This window comes from Epargyreus clarus, unplaced genomic scaffold (assembly GCF_041222505.1).
Source record: "Epargyreus clarus isolate Ecla_fem2 unplaced genomic scaffold, WU_Ecla_fem_2.2 ptg000027l, whole genome shotgun sequence".
In the NCBI taxonomy this organism is placed as follows: domain Eukaryota; kingdom Metazoa; phylum Arthropoda; class Insecta; order Lepidoptera; family Hesperiidae; genus Epargyreus; species Epargyreus clarus.
The window spans coordinates 11,304,532-11,323,182 of record NW_027332234.1 but is presented as its reverse complement, the minus strand read 5'-3'; the positions used below and the strand labels follow the sequence as shown (position 1 = coordinate 11,323,182).

General features: G+C 35.9%; 1 protein-coding gene across 1 annotated transcript in view; it reads left to right on the top strand.

Annotated features, from left to right (window-relative positions):
• Positions 1 to 16,728, top strand: part of LOC140754097 (uncharacterized) — a 133,753-nt gene extending 117,025 nt beyond the window's left edge. The window contains exon 2 of the mRNA XM_073089009.1: positions 16,649 to 16,728. Within this exon, the coding sequence (XP_072945110.1) occupies positions 16,649 to 16,728 (80 nt within the window). The remainder of the gene's footprint in view (positions 1 to 16,648) is intronic.
• The last annotated feature ends 1,923 nt before the right edge of the window (positions 16,729 to 18,651 follow it).

Below are 18,651 nucleotides of genomic sequence, written 5' to 3'. Positions count from 1 at the left end.
CATGCGTCACGTATGCACGACTATCCAAATAAAAACTCGGCAATCGATATTGCAAAACAAAAGAGTAACCCTCGAAAACGCTAAAATCGATGCGAAGAAGTGTCATTAAAGAACCCCCAAAAATTAAAACCCCTGCTTGATCACAACCCTGCTGGCTAATGCAAATTACGGTTGAATGCGGCGTGCGTCATGCGTTATGCATTGTGCGCCGTGCGTCTTGCGTTATGCGTTATGCGTTATGCGTTGTGCATCATGCTTCATACGTTATGCGTTATACATCCTTAGTTTGTAATAATATAAATATTTTGCGTATAAAAATTGACAATGAGATGCTTGTCAAAACAATAAGATAGGTTAACAACTAAATTTTAAGTAAAAAGAGTATGTAACTCGAAGTATGAGTTTCCATTGTAAAACTTAGAAACGAAAAATATATCTAACAAGTGGTCAACCAAGTTGAGATATATACAGTATACCCGTGAGATATACGGTAAATTACAGATTTTTACAAAAGCGTCAAAAAAATCCTAAATACCTATAGAAATTACAAAGATACCATAAATATGTAGGTGAACATCTCTAAAACTACTATATAATATACTTTTGTGTACAATAATTAAATTAAGTCTATTTTTTAAAGAAAAGCTCGAAAATGATCCTATGCGCTTCGCCGTCAAAGAGTCGCATTGGCCGCAGCCGCAAGCCGCAAGCCGCATACAAACACACACATGTATGATAATGAACTATTCACGGGGGCCCTCATTCGTTTCACAAAGTTTTTTATTACGTAATTTGGGTGTGCGGAACTCGGAAGAAATGTTTTTATCGAATCCAGTAGTTCATATACGAGAGAGAACTGATTTAATTTCAATCAAGCATCATAAATTAAATAAATAAATTCTTTAAAAATATTATCTTACTACTAGATGAAGACGTAAAGTAGAGTTCACACAAAACTATTGTTTCATGCAATTACAATATGTATATTGCCAATCATATTGCACCGATACGAAGTAAATTAGATGTAGGAAAGTAAACTGATTAGTTGCACTTAATGAATGATATTGTATTTAACAGAAAATCTGAAGAAGAAAATAGAAAAGTGATTGGTTTAGTAAGAATGCAGCCACTGTGAATACGCCCCGGATATTTTTTTTTTTTATATCATAGATGAAGTGTTAATTATATTAATGTAATAAATAATGTAAGGATTACCTAACTATCTTAATTATGTCTATGCAATATCAGTATGATTAACCATATGTCACTATTATTAAAACATTTTCAGTACTCATTAAAAAGTAGATTTTACTGCAGTTGCCACCACAAGTCCTACGTTGTCTCCCTTATTCACATAAATGTTCTCTCCCTTCCACAAAAATCACATAAAAATATATTTTTCTGTATTCTATACTAGCTGACCCGGCAAACTTTGTACCGCCTCAAAATCTATTTATCAAATATATTTCATATAAAATATAGCCTATGTTACTCGTGGATAATGTAGCTTTCGAATGGTGAAAGAATTTTTAAAATCGGTCTAGTAGTTTTTGAGCATATTGATTACAAAAAAAACATACAAACAAAGTTTTACTCTTTATAACATTAGTGTAGATTTCTGTCTTCTTCATCAAAGAAGAAGAAGCTGTCGCTTCGTCTCTCTTCCCTGTACTATAAGCTTGTAAACATTACGAAAATATTTTTGATAAACCTACGCTTTATGGTAAAATAAACACACTTTACGCATATTTTAAAGCTATAGCAATTAAATATGGGCGAATCGCGATTCAACTTTATGGCCAATAAAGACCACGCAACGCCACCAAATTATACGCTAATGTGGTCATAATTTAACCTGTCGTAAATGAAATTTCAATATTTAGAGGGTATCGGTTTTTCATAATATTAACTGAGTTTTAGGTTTTTATCGGGGTTAGAGAGCAAGATTATTTTCAAGATTCGTTTTCATAATTATAATAAATTACGACGACTCGCTTGGCGGAACGGTCCATACCAGCCTGACGCGAACCCGGGACGTTCGATCCCCGGCCAGACAGATATCTAAATAATGAATTAAGATTTTTGTTTCTGGGTCTGGGTGTTTGTGTATTTGTCTATGTGTGTGTCCATGGCCCCCACGACACAGGGAATCATAGTCTGGGGCTGTGAGTGTAGAAAGCGCTTATTATATTATGTACTTTTATAAACAAGGTATGTCAACATATTTTTCAATACACTTTAGCTATATTTAGTAGCCTTCTTTGGAAAGTTTTCTTACCTTCTGCACAGAGTCAAAGTAATCTATTATAAGTGATTTTTTTGGTTTGTTTACTGAATCATTATATTTAATAATTATATGCATGTTACAAAATAACAAATAATTATTATTTCATACGATTTCAATAATTATTATTACATCACGAGAAATGCACGTGTATATAATATATTTATAAAAAAATCTCAAAAGTCAGTGAAGTATCCATAAGTGTCCAGCATGGTGGATTATGAACTATTATGGTCAAACCATTCTTGGTCTTAAAGTAGGAACGCCCATTAGTAAAACAGTAATGGGTTGATAATGAAACGAACTGCTAAGTAATTACAAATCTAAAGAACATTAGGAATACCGTTAAGAAGACTTCAGCCCACCGTTTTTTTGTTTCAAGGCTGTAGCAGACATTTGATAACGCGAACCCGTTCGAAAATATAATTAATACAAATTAGACAACCGAACGCGAAGCGGCGATGAGCCCCCCTAACCACCCTCTAAAAATTTAATTCATCACACCGCTCCTGAGACATATCTCCTTGCTTGTCCCGTCCCCTTTCTTCCGCCATTCTTTGCTTTCTTACACGCTTTTTCAAGAGCAAGACGGATAGATACAACCTGTATATCCTTCGACTGCGAACGTTCTAAAGCCAACCTTACGAGTTCCGAATAAAATTCGACTCCCAATAGCATCTGAGTTCACTTAGGATGTTCCACGTAATCCGATACACACAGGCTGTTTCATTCGTTCGCATTGAAAGCTTTAAACAAATAAATGTGCGACGCGAGATAAGATTTTGCTGGCTGTACCGCGATCATTAAGATGTGTCTATTCAGTGCGGGTCAATGTCCTGTTACAATACCTATCACACTAATAGGAAACTTTTAAAAGAACTATTCGGATATTGTAACTTTTAACGTACTCGATATAGATCAAGATTTAGGATATTGAATTCAAGATTAACGAAGGGGTAAAAAAAAATACTGGTTATAAATATTTTAGTTATTAATATTTTATGAGTAGTGTTAGTGACATAATAAAATTAGTTTTTATGTTAAACTGGTGTTGACATTAAAACTATATATTTCTGGAAATGTGATTCTAACAGCATGGTCATTAATTCATTAACTGACGACAAATTAACTTCTTTATTCGTGATCACTTCCACTTCACCTATTGCATGTTTTCTTCTTTACCCTCAACATTTCCGTATGACAAAAAAAGGCACAAATAAACAGCTTTCACACTATTATTCACCATTTATAAATAGGGTTAAGTGGTCAGAAAAATAAATCTTGTCACGTAATAAAAACAATAGTAGATACAATTAGGTTCGTATTAGCCCTTTAGGCTCATATTAGCACCTATTTTATTAAGTTGCATTTTTTTGCAAAATTTGTAACAAAGCTGAAATTACATACTGAAAGTTACCATCCATACGGCATCCAAAAGTTTTGCGAAGTTAACGGACAATGAACGGGCCAAATTATTTTTAAGCGGCTGGCACGACGGCGCAAGTCCAAATGTACGAAACTGTAGTTAAATTTTGCATAAACTTATTAGTTACTTGCTATCTGACGTGTGTAATTTGTTTTTAGATTATAATAATACAAATAAGCACCTGACATTTAATTTTCATTTTTTAGAAATGCAAATGCTCTGAAACTTATATGATACTTTATGGAAAAATAACACAATATCAAACATATTGATATTGCACTTTATAATACCCATATTGATCGTATTGCTTTTACTTGCATTATTGCGTATAATTACATGTATCTACGCTTAATCTAAAATAACCCATTTTAGATTAAGCACACATTGCATTGGTTTAATTTAATTTTATATAATGTAATTTTATTTAATTGAATTAACAATTTGCATGCTTGAAAAGGCTGCATAAGAGACTACTTATATTGTATGTAACATCTTTTCTCACTGTTCAAAGCAAATAAATTATCTTTATCTTTATCTTTATCTTTGCTGAAGCATGTCATATTGCTATAGTTTATATTTATATTGCGTAGAAGCAATATCAGAATAAGGTATTTTTATTCAATATGTCTACTTAACTATGATCTACTCATTTTAAAGTTTAATTTGTAATCTTGATTAGCCCTTTGTATAAAAAATAGTTAAAGATTTTTTCATCATATAGATACTTGTAAAAGTAACTTAAAATTGTTTTCCCCAACTAATATCAAGAATCGACGCAAACTGAAGTTGAGATACCGCAAAATGTAAAAACTCTTATAGAAAACGACTACCACTCCTTATCAGAGCAACCGCTTTCAATTAACCAGTAAATAAGTCTTATGTACATACTAACTCTTCACATAATGAGTTAATAACACAACACATACACGCGCAACAAACGGAAAATTGCGAACACATAAACAGAATCGCACCCACACAATCAAAGAACCGAAGCGTACATAAAACGCGTCTTTCTTCTTGTATTCTTAATTAGCGTGTTGGGTCTATCCGTCTCGCTCTCGCCCGTAGTGTTAATTAGTAGCCCGTCTCTGTCCCGCTTTCTTAATACATTCTTCCTCTCCGCGGTGTTTCTTTACGTTTTTATTTGTGTGCGTGTCTGTGTGCGGTGGTGTTTAATTTACATATACTTGTATGTCAGTGTACGGCGGATGACAAAATGGCTTTTCTGGAAGAAAATTATGGTCGCGTGGGAATATTTCGCTATCCTTATTGTGGTTGTTTAGTAAATAATATTTGAATTGAAACATTACACAGCATGAGTAATGTAATGCAAGCAGTGGAGCTAACTATACATACATAGATACTATACTTTGATTAAAGATTAATCCTTTTTTACACTATTATGTTTGTTTTTCTTACTTTATTTTGATCTAATTTGTATAACAGATTATGCAATTCATCTAATAAAAATCGAATACCAATGCATAAATTGTACTGGTGGGTCTAGAAGAATATAATTCTGAAAAAAAATTAACAATTTTTTTTATTATGTAGATGAGCACCAAATGATGTTTGATCATCCAACCCTTAATAGAACAAAAAAACTAGTCAAAATCGTTCAAAATTGATGACTAGATTGGTCTAAATACAGGAGAAGGGGGTAAATAGGGCCATCAAGAAATAAATTTGTCATCGTCTCAAGCCGTCCAACTCCTCAGCCACCCGTACCCGGGCGTTTTATACGAATGTGGGTCCGCGAAAGGGTGTCAGCGGAGGGGGGCGCGTACACATAAACACTTATAAAAGTTTTTTGACAACAACCACCCCTCTCTCCCCGATTCGCTAATTTATGTTGCTTTTTTAATCAATACCGCTGCACGTTATAGATTCTATCGGTAACGTTTGAAGTAAATGATGCTGGTGTATTAAAAGTTGTGTATTGATTGTTTTGATTCTAATTAGTGTCTTTGTATCGCGGCGTAGAATATAGACGGCTGTGTAATATGACTTCTTGTAATATAAACGTAATTTGAATACATTGAGGAATTGAATAGTTTATGCAAAATACATATATATTTTTTTATAATATCGGAGTAGCATATCGGAGTAGATATCTCTACCTGAGGTCGGCCACAGAAGCGCTGCTACCCCTGAGGACTAAGCTGGAACGCCTCGAAAAAGTATGTCTCCCTTACCACATTCTTCAAAACGGAATACAGCAGCGCCTAACACTGCTATTATTAGGCAGAAATAGGTGTGGCGGTGATGCCGCCGGAGTCGAACCACAAAGGATCCTACCACCTTAAATGAGCAATAAATTATTTATTGCTCATTACAATATTTATATTTTTTTAATCAACAGTCAATGCTTATCGAGTCACAGAAGTTTATAACGCAGCCACCAGTAGCCAAATTTCCCCGATTGTAAAATAATTAATTATTATTATAGGTAATGGAATAACACAATATTGTGAGGGATATATACAATATCATCTTAAACATGCAGTACTTTATCCATGAAAACTTAGGAGTTTATTTTAACTTGGTGCAAATAAATTTCCGTCTTTGTTAGTGGCATTAATTTCATGCAATTTTTAAAATAAAGCGATAAAAATAATAAATAACTTTATTATATTTGTGAGTTCTTATTTAGATGTGTCGCAATATTACGTATACACATTGACTTATTGTATTTTTTTAAGGTCTAATATTATTATGGTAATTACAAACTCTTCTCTTCTCTTCTTAATGACCAATCTAAGTGAAGTTCTTTTTCTGTTATATTCTACTGTGACTACTGAGGTGGGTTGCAATATCTAAAAGTATCAAGCAACTTTAAAAATCACGAGCTCTTACAAAATTTCAGTGATAAGTCAAATTTGCATAATCCCATTATTTTTATCGTTATCCAATAACGTTAACCAGATAAGTGCGTATCGGATGAAATATTACATTTCACGTGACGCTTAAGTCGTCAATCTCGCCGTTAAAAATAAAGTTATACGCAATTTTACGTTTCGCCAACCCCAAACGTATGACGTGAAAATCCGCATACCAACAAACACATCAACGTACACATCGGCTAAAGAATTTTACATCTTATAGTCTTGAAATAATGGTCTGTCATACTGCAGATTTATTTTGTCAACATGCTTATGTCACAAAGATTCGTTGCGTAATATTACGACAAGATAAACCGTGTGGAGTTGCCTTAAGGATGTTATAGATGGTACAGTGATGTTGGTAAGGCTGTTAACACACCGAGTGATGGATGGTTGTTCGCACGCGTGACGTGTCTGTCACGCCGAGGTTTCGGTGACGTGTGATTTAATTCTTCGTTTGGGGCTGATTTTGAATTCACAGGTTCTTTTATTTGCAAGCATCCGTAAACAGACATGTTTAGAGGCTTGTTTTGTACAGTCTTGGTCTGTTCTTCTACTTCTGGAGCTGGTTGTACAAGAAAATTGCTAGAGTCTTAAATTATGTTTCTATTGTATTAAAGAGTAATATTACTGTGCATTTAATATTTATATTCAATTCAGAACTAAGTTTAGAAGGGTTCTAGGTTCGATTTCAACCCAATAGACGTCTATATTGAGAAACTGGATTTATTATGGGTATACGTGTCGTTGTTTCTCATGGCCCTTTTAGTACGTAGATTTTCACATAGTAATTAGTTAAGGAAAATTGTAGCAACTCTTAAGATATATCTTAACTTTGTTTGTGATTCTTCCCTGACGCATCACCGTCACACATATAGTCTTTTATGATGAAGTAAATCTTATAAGATGTCACTTTCTACTGAAATCTGGAGCAAACTCCACAATGCTCCACTGCGAGTTTACAGAGGTAGGTACTTAAGATTATACTAATCCTTGAATAGTATTAAAATCTAACTTGCATATCGTTGTACTGGTAATTTAGAAAGCTCACACTAACGATCTAAGCCATTTTACATATAATTGCATTTGACAGAATTATGACCACTTTATCTAAACGTACGAGGCACATGTCATTAGTGTCTGCTTCGTTGCATGAATGTGCCCTAAAGAGTAGACTTCCAAGCAGAAAACATAATGCAGAGATATTTTAAGCTTTAATTGTGAGTTTTAGCCCCCAAAATACAAAGCAAATTGATTGCTTTATTTGGCCTTTATCCATTTGCGGAGTAGCCCGTGTTTCTGTTATAACAGCAATCGTGCTGCTGGTTATTTGCAGGAGAAACGAGGCATTCCAACTTAGTTCTTAAGAACCGCTCTTTTAACAGTATGGATCTCAATAATCATCGTCATGTAATATGAGGAACTCTTTGATCTGGTGCCTGCGTCGCCTTTCCTTAATCGCACCACTCGCCGAAGGATGAAGTTCCATCCATATCAACATATCAACGGTTCGGTTTTAACGTTCATTTTTGCCGCGTACGTGCAAAATGTGGAATGAACTTCCTCCTGAGGTATTCCCTCAGGACTATGACCTGGAGTTCTTCAAGAGGGGTGTAAAAAGAGCTATCCGTCAAAGCCGGCGATGCATTGGCGACTTCTCTGGTGTTGCAAATGTCCATAGCCGAAGGTGACTGCTTTCCATCAGGTAGACCGTCTGGCTTATCGTTAGACTAAAACAACTGTCTAGTGAACAGCAAACTACTACGACGAGCGCAACGATGGTATGGTGACGACGCGCGTGGCGGAGCGGTCACCATACTGGTCTGACGCGCAAAGGGTTCCGGGTTTGAACCCCGGCCAGACAGGTATCGGAATGATAAATTTAAATATATGTTTTGGTTCTGGGTGTGTGTGTATTCGTCTTTGTGTGTGTGCATGGCACCCACGGTACAGGGAGTTCTAGTGTAAGGCTGTAAGCGTAGAAAGCGTTTACGCTACTAATTTAATACAATCAAAAAGAAAATGAGTTGCATTCTCACTTTAATATTAAAATTAAATTAAAATAACAATTATTAAAATAACATGATTATTCTTTTAATTATAAAATAATTTCCGTAAATATTTATACTTCAACATTCCTTAGGCCGTTTCAGATTGAGTAAGGAAGCCATCACACTAACGACGTAAGTCGCATTTCACACGCAGTAATTGCATTTGACAGTCGTGGCAACTTTATCTGAATGTACGAGTCGCACGCTACTCCCTTCCATGCATAATGTGCCCTGACAAGGGACACTTCCTTAGAATGAAGTAGGACGCGAGAGATATCATTAGACACAAAATATAAATTGTGAATTTAGTTGACGAAATACAAAGCAAATGTTTGTTCAAGCATTTGGAAAGGTGATAAGGTGTAAGCAGTTCAGCAAGCAAATGTTTGTTCAAACATTCGGAAAGATGACAACGGTGTAAGTGGTTCAGCCTCATCCTCTATTTCGTTATAAAAGTAACGTTGTGTGTGGTCAAATAGACCTCTAAATCCTGCTTTGGGTACTATAAATGACCTCGGATGACAGTAAACACTTACCATAAATTGTCAATTAAAATTAAGAAAAAATAAAATATTAATCAATCTATGAATCTTAAACATTTACACTTGACTAGAACATTCCTTAGGCCATTCCAGATTGAGTAAGAAGCCATCACACTAACGACGTAAGTCGCATTTCACACGCAGTAATTGCATTTGACAGTCGTGGCAACTTTATCTGAATGTACGAGTCGCACGCTACTCCCTTCCATGCATAATGTGCCCTGACAAGGGACACTTCCTACTGAAATCAATGTTAAATACTTGTTTCATTTAAATGGGATGTTTTAGAAAGTAATTCTATTTTGTATTTGTGATGTTCTCATTTGTCATGTTTAATTATTGTTATATATTTTGTCGTCTACACAATACCGTCCCACTGGTGGGCACGGGTCTCCTTATCCGCGATTTTACAAGATTTTTAAGAGTTCCTACTAGTGTAGAACTAAATATTAGATATTTTTATTTTATCTCCGTTTACGGATCTTTATAACCGTATGGTTAGTCTAAAATATTAGGAACCACGCCTAGTCTAATCCATTAACTGTAAGCAAATTTTAAATGTTGTTAAAAGTGGGCTACCAAAAGAAATAGAATTAAGACCCAAAGTTCCTTCGACCTTACCTTCGACCTTACCTTCGACGATACCTTCGAGTTATACCTACTACGAAATTTGTTCGATCAGCACCAACAAATTTCCAACGATATACTTAATATCACTTGTTAAAAAGCTAATTAAAAGCATTTCTATTTATATAGGCAAACTTCCAAATTATTTTTTTCTGTTCCTGATTGTACAGTCTCCCTTCCAACTAATCCTCGTAGCATCAACCACTTGTGTACAGTTACCTTCACAAGTGCATCAGTTGCATCCGGCTTGTATCGCATTAGCCGATAATGGGCTATAAATAATGCGCACAATCGCAGGGCTGACGAGCGCGCATTGTTCGCGAGTGTACAGCAAGGTCGAATGTGTACCGTTGAAAGTATGGTGAAATCGGTACCGCCCGTCATTATATGAAACACTAGCAGGGGTACTGCTACAGTCGTCCTGATTTAGTTACAATACTTTTTCTACACAAGTCTATGTTACCGCTGATATATGTCCCATTGCTGGACACAATTCTTTCCCGATACGAAGCCTAGAGCGTTACTCTACTCGCGGAAAGTGGGAAGGCGGAAGAACCCTACGTATCAATACCGGCACCACACCAATTCTGCCTGAAATTTTTAGATGTGCTATGTTCCACTTTTAAGAGTGTGGTAAGGGACTTTTAAGAGTTTGGTAAGACATACTTTCCCGAGGAGGGTAAAATTAGTCCTCAGGGGTAGCAATCACGCATTGTTGGCCGCCCAATGAATAACTGATGACCACGGGCGGCAATAGTCATACATACCATCGGGTGGACTGCATGTTCATTTGCTACTTCTATATTTAAAAGCAACATCAATAACTGTGGTTCTAAGCCTGCACACATCAACGGGAGTTCTACTTCCGAGAGGGTTTGTATGCCCCTTTTGTTAACCTGAATTACTGAAACTATAAATACAAAATGATAAATTAATTGATTGAAGTCAAAATAGGTAACACAGTAGGAGATCAGAGTAATAATAACAGTTAAACAGGGCCGGATTCCGCGTATTAATAAGCTATCAACGCACGCGACGTACATGACTGCTACACGACTAGTCGGCTACTTTGTTGTTATCATCGGGATATCTAAGCGACTGTTATTATTAACATTCGATACATTTATATTTATGGCATCTTTAATCAACTGTAATGAATCAAAATAACTTTTTTGTTACATACTTGTGATTACATTTCATCATCATCATCAACCCATTACTGTCCCACTGCTGGGCACGGGTCTCCTCTCAGAATGAGAGGGATTAGGCCATAGTCCACCGCGCTGGCCAAGTGCGTATTGGTAGACTTCACATACCTTTAAGATTTTTTATAAATCTCTCGGGTATGCAGGTTTCCTCACGATGTTTTCCTTCACCGTTTAAGCAAGTGATAACTAATTTCTAATACGCACATAAATTTGAAAATCAGAGGTGCATGCCTGGGATTTGAACCTCGGACCCCTCGATCGAGAGGCCGCGTTTCTTAACCACAAGGCTATCACTGCTTATTTACATTTTATATGAAATAGTAAACGATAATTCTCATCAAAAATAGATGTCAACAAATTAATGACTTAAATTAATACCTACTGTCTACAAGTGAAACATTTGCTACATATTCAACGAATCAACTTGCAATATTTAACATCATGAAAGTAGGTAACACAGTAGGAGATCAAGCAATAATTACAGTTAAACAGGGCCGGATTCCGCGTATTAATAAGCTATCAACGCACGCGACGTACATGACTGCTACACGACTAGTCGGCTACTTTGTTATCATTGCGATCTTGAGGCGATCGGTCATCGTCTTGTCACCTAACATGGTGCAACCCAATGTTTTTCTTCTGTGTATTTGTGTGTGTGTATCTATGTGTTACATGTGTCTAAGGTTGTCTTTATATGTAATCGTTTATGTAAGTGCTATATTAGTGTACAAGGATGGATGTATGGGTTATATTAAATTCAAATGATGATGCTTAGATGCTTGTACTCACGTATGTATTGTGATGAAATGTGTAATTAAGCTTAGTGATTTCTAGAAATATTATAAAACTATCAAATTTCAATGAATATTTTATTTAGACACCACGTGTTACCATGGCAACAGATGCGCTGTTACCCTTGAGGGCTAAATTGGAATGCCTCGAGAACTTTGTCTCTCTTACTGCACTATTCAAAACAGAACTCAACAGCACTTAACACTGCTGTTATTATGTAGATTGGTGTGACGATGGTGTCCCCGGAGTCGCACCACAGAGGTCTCTACTACCTTTAACTACTATGATTGAATCCAATCTCCCATAAATATTAAACATGGTGAAAGTTAGTAATTTCTAGAAACATATAGCAAAGCTATTAACAAATTACACAGAACAGTTCTCGTTAAGTGAGCCCCATTGCTCATCGGTGACCACACAATCAGCCTGTAAATGGTCAGCGGATCGGCCCGCAAACTCACGATCCTCAGATATATGGCGCGCGCTCCAAATAAATCACTTCCTACTTGCACTACGGAGATATACGCATTCTACAGCTAAACACCATTGATACGATGAAGTTTTGAAGTGAGGTAATAAAGACTGTATTAATATATAGTAAAGAGGATTAAAATTTATTTATAGTTTAATAGATAACTTACCTGATTAATTATTTGAAAATAATTTAATAAAGAATGTAACTGATTAAACAAAAAGACTAAATTTAAAATTAGAAAACACTCCTCCTAACATATTAATACGAAATTCCTCCTCCTAACAAATTTATAAATACCTTTCCGTGGTCCGACTGTAAAATCACCTATTTCAGTTCTATACTACCACAATCACTTTAGCGTAACAACAGTCATAAGATTTGATAATTTGATAAATCAGATACCTTTTCAGACGTTCCTAATCCCTTGGACTCGAACTAAGTAGTTTTGATACTTTTTAACATTTAGAAGGTTTAAATAATGTTTGCAAACAACACACACAGGCAACACCTAAGGTCTCAATAATCGACAGTGATTTCCCATCAGGTGTAAAAACTAGTACAATACTTCAACAATTTCCTGTCATCAACAAAAGATACTCATTATAAATTCCACTTAAGGATCATGTTCTCAATTTAACGTGCATCAGACCTTCCATTAATCGAGATTAGCAGATAACCGGTGATTAGAGGCCATCTCACGCGTCCGCTAATGAGTCCTAAATGAACAACGTATGATCACGACAATCTAGGAACAGTTACTTTAATTTAATAACTGAGCGAGCCTCTGGAACGGGTACGTTTGAACGTGCGCGTTATGGGCTTAGATTGTTGCCAATATTTTCCATTTTTTCCCCGTTTTTAGGCAAATATAGTATATTGTGTATTAAATATTATCATAATTATTAGTGTATAAAATAATGTTGCTTTTTTTTAATAGCGCTTTACATGTTTAGCTTGACACTAGGATTCATTATATCGTTGGTACCGCTCACACACAAGGACGAATGAAACGACTAGAACGGAGTATATCTTAAAGGATATAACATTTAAAAATATTTTACAATATAATTTCATAAAAAAGGCTACCTCAAGTATAATACTGCCATACAATTTCCTGTCATCAACAAAAGATACTCATTATAAATTCCACTCAAGGATCATGTTCTCAATTTAACGTGCATCAGAGCTTCCATTAATCGAGATTAGCAGATAACCGGTGATTAGAGGCCATCTCACGCGTCCGCTAATGAGTCCTAAATGAACAACGTATGATCACGACAATCTAGGAACAGTTACTTTAATTTAATAACTGAGTGAGCCCCTGGAACGGGTACGTTTGAACGTGCGCGTTATGGGCTTGGATTGTTGCCAGTGTTTCACATATATTTTCCCCGTTTTTAGGGAAATCTAGTAGTATCTTCCGAAAGAAATATTAGTTTACTGTTTTGTGAACAAAAATTTTCGTATTCATAGCTTCAGGTTCCTTCAGACTCCTTATGTTGTTGTTACTATAAACACAAATACCAGTACTAAAAAAGAGCCAATACATGCAATATTTAAAAATGTGTTATAAAAAATATGTACTAAAGACAATCAAAAACACAACGAAAAAACGGACAAACACACACATCTTGTAGTGATGTTGTAAGTAATATTGTATTTCTGCAATTTATACTGATTTAAGTTGCAATTTCCATAAGGAACTTTAAAAAAGGGGTAGATAAATAACCACAATATTTTTTGCGAATTGAAATTTTCGCGCTCACCCAACACTGGCAACACCGAACGTGACTCGCTTTCCATTAAAATGCCTGGCTCACAGGAACTATGTAACATATGATTAGCTCCATATACCTTAGCGTTCCACGTACCAGCCCACCTGGGAGCTTCCAACAACCACTTTAGCCATTAAGTGTTTAGTGCTTAGTTCTAGTGGTTAGTGCGAGTTAAAACTACACGCGTTTTGGTAAATAGGGGGTCAACAAGAGGTGGGTTTTATTTTGTTGCATGTGTTATTATGTGTTGTTACTAGGAAAAGAAGCTTCAAATGATTTGTTTCTGGTGTGTAACGGTGGTGTTGAGCGCTGTATTCTGTACCCTTACCATGAGTTTTTACGTTTTGACAAATATGACTGTTTTGCTATTTATTTATCAATCAGCGCCCCTAGCGGATTGTATCAGAACTATAGTGTCAGTAACATAACATTAAATGTCTAAATTGACAAAATGGCGTTTTATGTTTTGTCTCTCTTTTTTGCGAACATGTGAGGGAGACAAAAAGTTTATCGTCACTTGAGCACTTACTTATCATTAAGTTTACTGAATAAACGTAAACTCATGGTAAGGGTACTGGTTTAAAGTACTGGGGCGTTAGACACAAGGTCATGTAAATTAATAATTTATTATAGTAACACTGCTGCGAACAACTAAGGAACTCTAATTTTATATGGACGTGAGCGGTAAAAATAAAGTAAAATTATGGGCTAATAAATGAATAGTATTTATAGGACATAAAGTACTTAGAGAATAAGTAATTAATTTAAAAAATCAAAAACCCGACTGCACCAAAAAGCCTGAAGTAGAATTTCCAAAAGCAGTGAAATAGGCATTTCATTATTTTTATCCAGAAAGCCAAATACAAAGTTTCATAGTCGGTGTCTGCTTCAAAAACAAAAGATGTTCAAACAATATTATCCTATTTTATCCTCGTAGTGTTCATTTACGCTATATAAAGAACCTATGTGTAAAATTCCAGCACGCTTAAGTTCAGCGGTTTCCCTTTGCGTTGATCTCTGGCACAGCAACTCTCTCATTTAGTCAGACAGTCATCTCGATGTGTATATACGAGTATATATGTACTAGCTGACCCGGCAAACACGAGAATTTTATATATAAGATATATTATATAATGTATATGTAATCTCCTCTTAATTTCCTTTATTTTGACACCCTACTCGATAGGTTTGGTTAACTTTTTTTAAAACGTGTTACTCTTTTGCGAAAAAATTCACCATTTACGGCCTATAAAATAAAAAAACTTCAGTAAATCAAAGTTTCGGTCATTATTTTACCTCGTTAGAGGTAGCATTTCATTATTTTTATCCAAAAAGCCTGATACAACATGTCATAGTGTTTGCTTCAAAATTGACGATTGTTCAAATGAACTTTTAACCCTTATTTTACCCTCTACGGGGTTGATTTTTCGGAGGGGGATAAATAAGTGCGTCCTTGTTCCTATCCAGAAAGCCAAATACAATTTTTTATAGTAGTTGCTTCAAAATTAAAGGATTTCAAAAAAACTGTTTTCCCCTATTTTACCCTCTTAAGGGTAGAATTTCCAAAAGGCCTTTCTTAGTACTTATTCAAGCTATATAGAGAACCTGTGTGCAAAATTTCAGAATTGTAAGGTCCTTGGTTTAGGCTGTACGTTGATTTCTGAAAAATGAAAAAGTCATTTAGTTAGTCAGTCAGTCAGTCACCTTACTGTTTTATATATATACAAATATGTTTTTATAATTTCCGTTTAATTTCCTTTCATTTGATACCCTACTCGATAGGTTCGGTTAACTTTTTTTTTTAAATGTCTTACTATTTCGCGCCAAAAATCCGCCATTTTGATTTTTTTTTACTAACACCTATCTAAGGACACTCGGGTCGTTGAGACAAATATAATGACACTTTAACTGTTGAAATTCATCCAGCCGTTTGTTAGATCGGATCAAATAAAGAAAGACAAACATACAAGATACGCGCGAAAAACATAACCCTTCCTTGGCAGTCGGGTAAAAAAAATGCCCAATTAATACGGATTGTAGAATAACTAACATCGGAAATCGGAAAAAACAGATTATCCAATATCCAAAATTAAGCTAAAGAATATAGAATTGACCACGATCTTGACAAGTTGTAGACAGGTGAGCATCATTCTAGTGCAATCTATCCTATCAGCACAGTGTGGGTGAGCGCGTGGAGGATGTGTGAGGGCGCGTGATATATCGCCCCTGCGGCGTTAATAAGCGAACATTGTGCTCGTGATCGCCGATAGCGAGTGTGTGGAGCCGCTACTGCGAATATGTTGTAGAAAATAAGAATCATTCTACAGAATACAGTTCGTTAAGTTCGTGATATATATTGTAGACAAGTATCGTTCTAGAAGTGCAATTTATTCTATCAGAACAGTGTGGGTGAGCGCGTGGAGGATGTGTGAGGGCGCGTGATATATCGCCCCTGCGGCGTTAATAAGCGAACATTGTGCTCGTGATCGCCGATAGCGAGTGTGTGGAGCCGCTACTGCGAATATGTTGTAGAAAATAAGAATCATTCTACAGAATACAGTTCGTTAAGTTCGTGATGTGTTGTAGACAAGTATCGTTCTAGAAGTGCAATCTGTCCTATCAGCACAGTGTGGGTGAGCGCGTGGAGGATGTGTGAGGGCGCGTGATATATCGCCCGTGCGGCGTTAATAAGCGAACATTGTGCTCGTGATCGCCGATAGAAGGTGTGTGGAGCTACCACGAATGTATTATTCGAATTGTTGAACTAGAATCGCTGACCGACCTAATGCTATCTCGATTCTATCTATAATGCTATCTCTCAATCATTAAAGCAATTCGTGCAAAATGATTCCCTAACCATTCCAAAATAATAATGCACAAGGTTTATATTCAAGTTTTCACTTCTGCCGGCACTCCTGGATTGCAAGCCGTTAATTTTTTTAATCATAATTTTATAGTACCTTTCCATTGACTGAATGTATACCCGACCATTAAATGCATTAGGTAAAGCAATACTACTTTTAAATTCGCAACTTTCACATACCCTTATAATAATAATAGTACAGTCAAATTCGCAGTATAGAGCCCGCACCTGCCACATGTAGGTCACATTCGCGCCAAGTTCCCGTGTTTGCTGCGCGAGCGCCGATAAATATACACGTCACGGGAACCAAACCCACACCAACCTACACTTACCGCTAGGCACACAAACTCAACGCAATTCTTACCTTAAGTGTTTAAGCAAACGGTTTATTGCTATTTTTTGCACTTAAAACCGCTATTTGCTTAGCAAAAAAGCAGTTTCAATGGATTTTAAGCTTTATTATATCACATAGAGTCTTATTTAGTCTCTACCCATGATAGAGACACGGCAAAGATATTAAAACAGATCACGACATTCTCGTGATCACCGCGACAAACATTGAATTCACTTATCCGATTAAAATATCGATTTATGTTAGAATTCGAGATGCCCCGTTGCGAGTCGCCAATTTGTTGGAATTTAATCGATAAATAATCGCACAAGAATAATCGATGTTCTGGTATGTTTTGGTCCGGTCAAACATCGATTTGTTGTTACATTCTATCGATCAAAAGTCATTAATGCAATGACGTTTTTTTTAAGTAAGATGTATTGATGAATATTTTTCTTATTTTTGTCTCACCGTCAAGAGGTTTGGAGGATGTAATTGTTATTATATAGTAGTAGGTAGGTATGTATGTAGAAAATAGCACATTTTGGTATTGTTTATCGCTTCTCTTTACGGGAGTCTGCTTCATTACTGAGTACATACTTACAAATACAACCTACCCTGATTTTGAACTTACGAACAAAATTGCAAATTAGTACTAGTAGAGGAAGCAATGCATCTATGTCCGATCTTAGGTAAGACCCTAATACTATCTTCTTTTAACCCTAGTAATCAATTACAGATGTCCACAGGTAGCATTTTCCACTTACCAGCACTTCATATTAGTTTGATTTAATGTAAATATGTATATCAGACATGTCCAATGTCTATTGACCATAACACTCACGAAAGAAAATCCTAATACCAGTAAAAGAAAGCTTTATTTTTATTGTCATATAGGATGTTTGGTATCCGAAACAAAAGGGTACAACATAGTATATCGTACGTCAGGATACAACTTATAGTAACGTAGGATACACAACATACAGGTAAAGTACCATAGTTTCCCCTCCACAGACCTACAAAGGGCAACGATCACCGCCCCGTGGCCCACATCGCCGGATGAATCACTCGCACCTCGCGGCTTCCGCGTGCTCTAATGAAATCCACTTTCAAACACAATCGCAGCGTGCATTGTTATCTGCGTGTTGCTTGTACTCGCTGCTTGTAAAGACGGTAGCACACCAAGAACATGTCAAATAATAGAATATCCTTGTGTATAAGCGATGATTGAGGGAGATAGAACCCTTGACAGTTCGACTTCCAAAAGCACTACCGCTAACACCTATGTTTTACTAATTACAGTAGTTTTAATTTAGTTAACATGCTATTAAGTAAAATTTAAATTAATTAAGCGAATACATTGTGTACGATTTCTCGACAGAAAAACAATTGTTT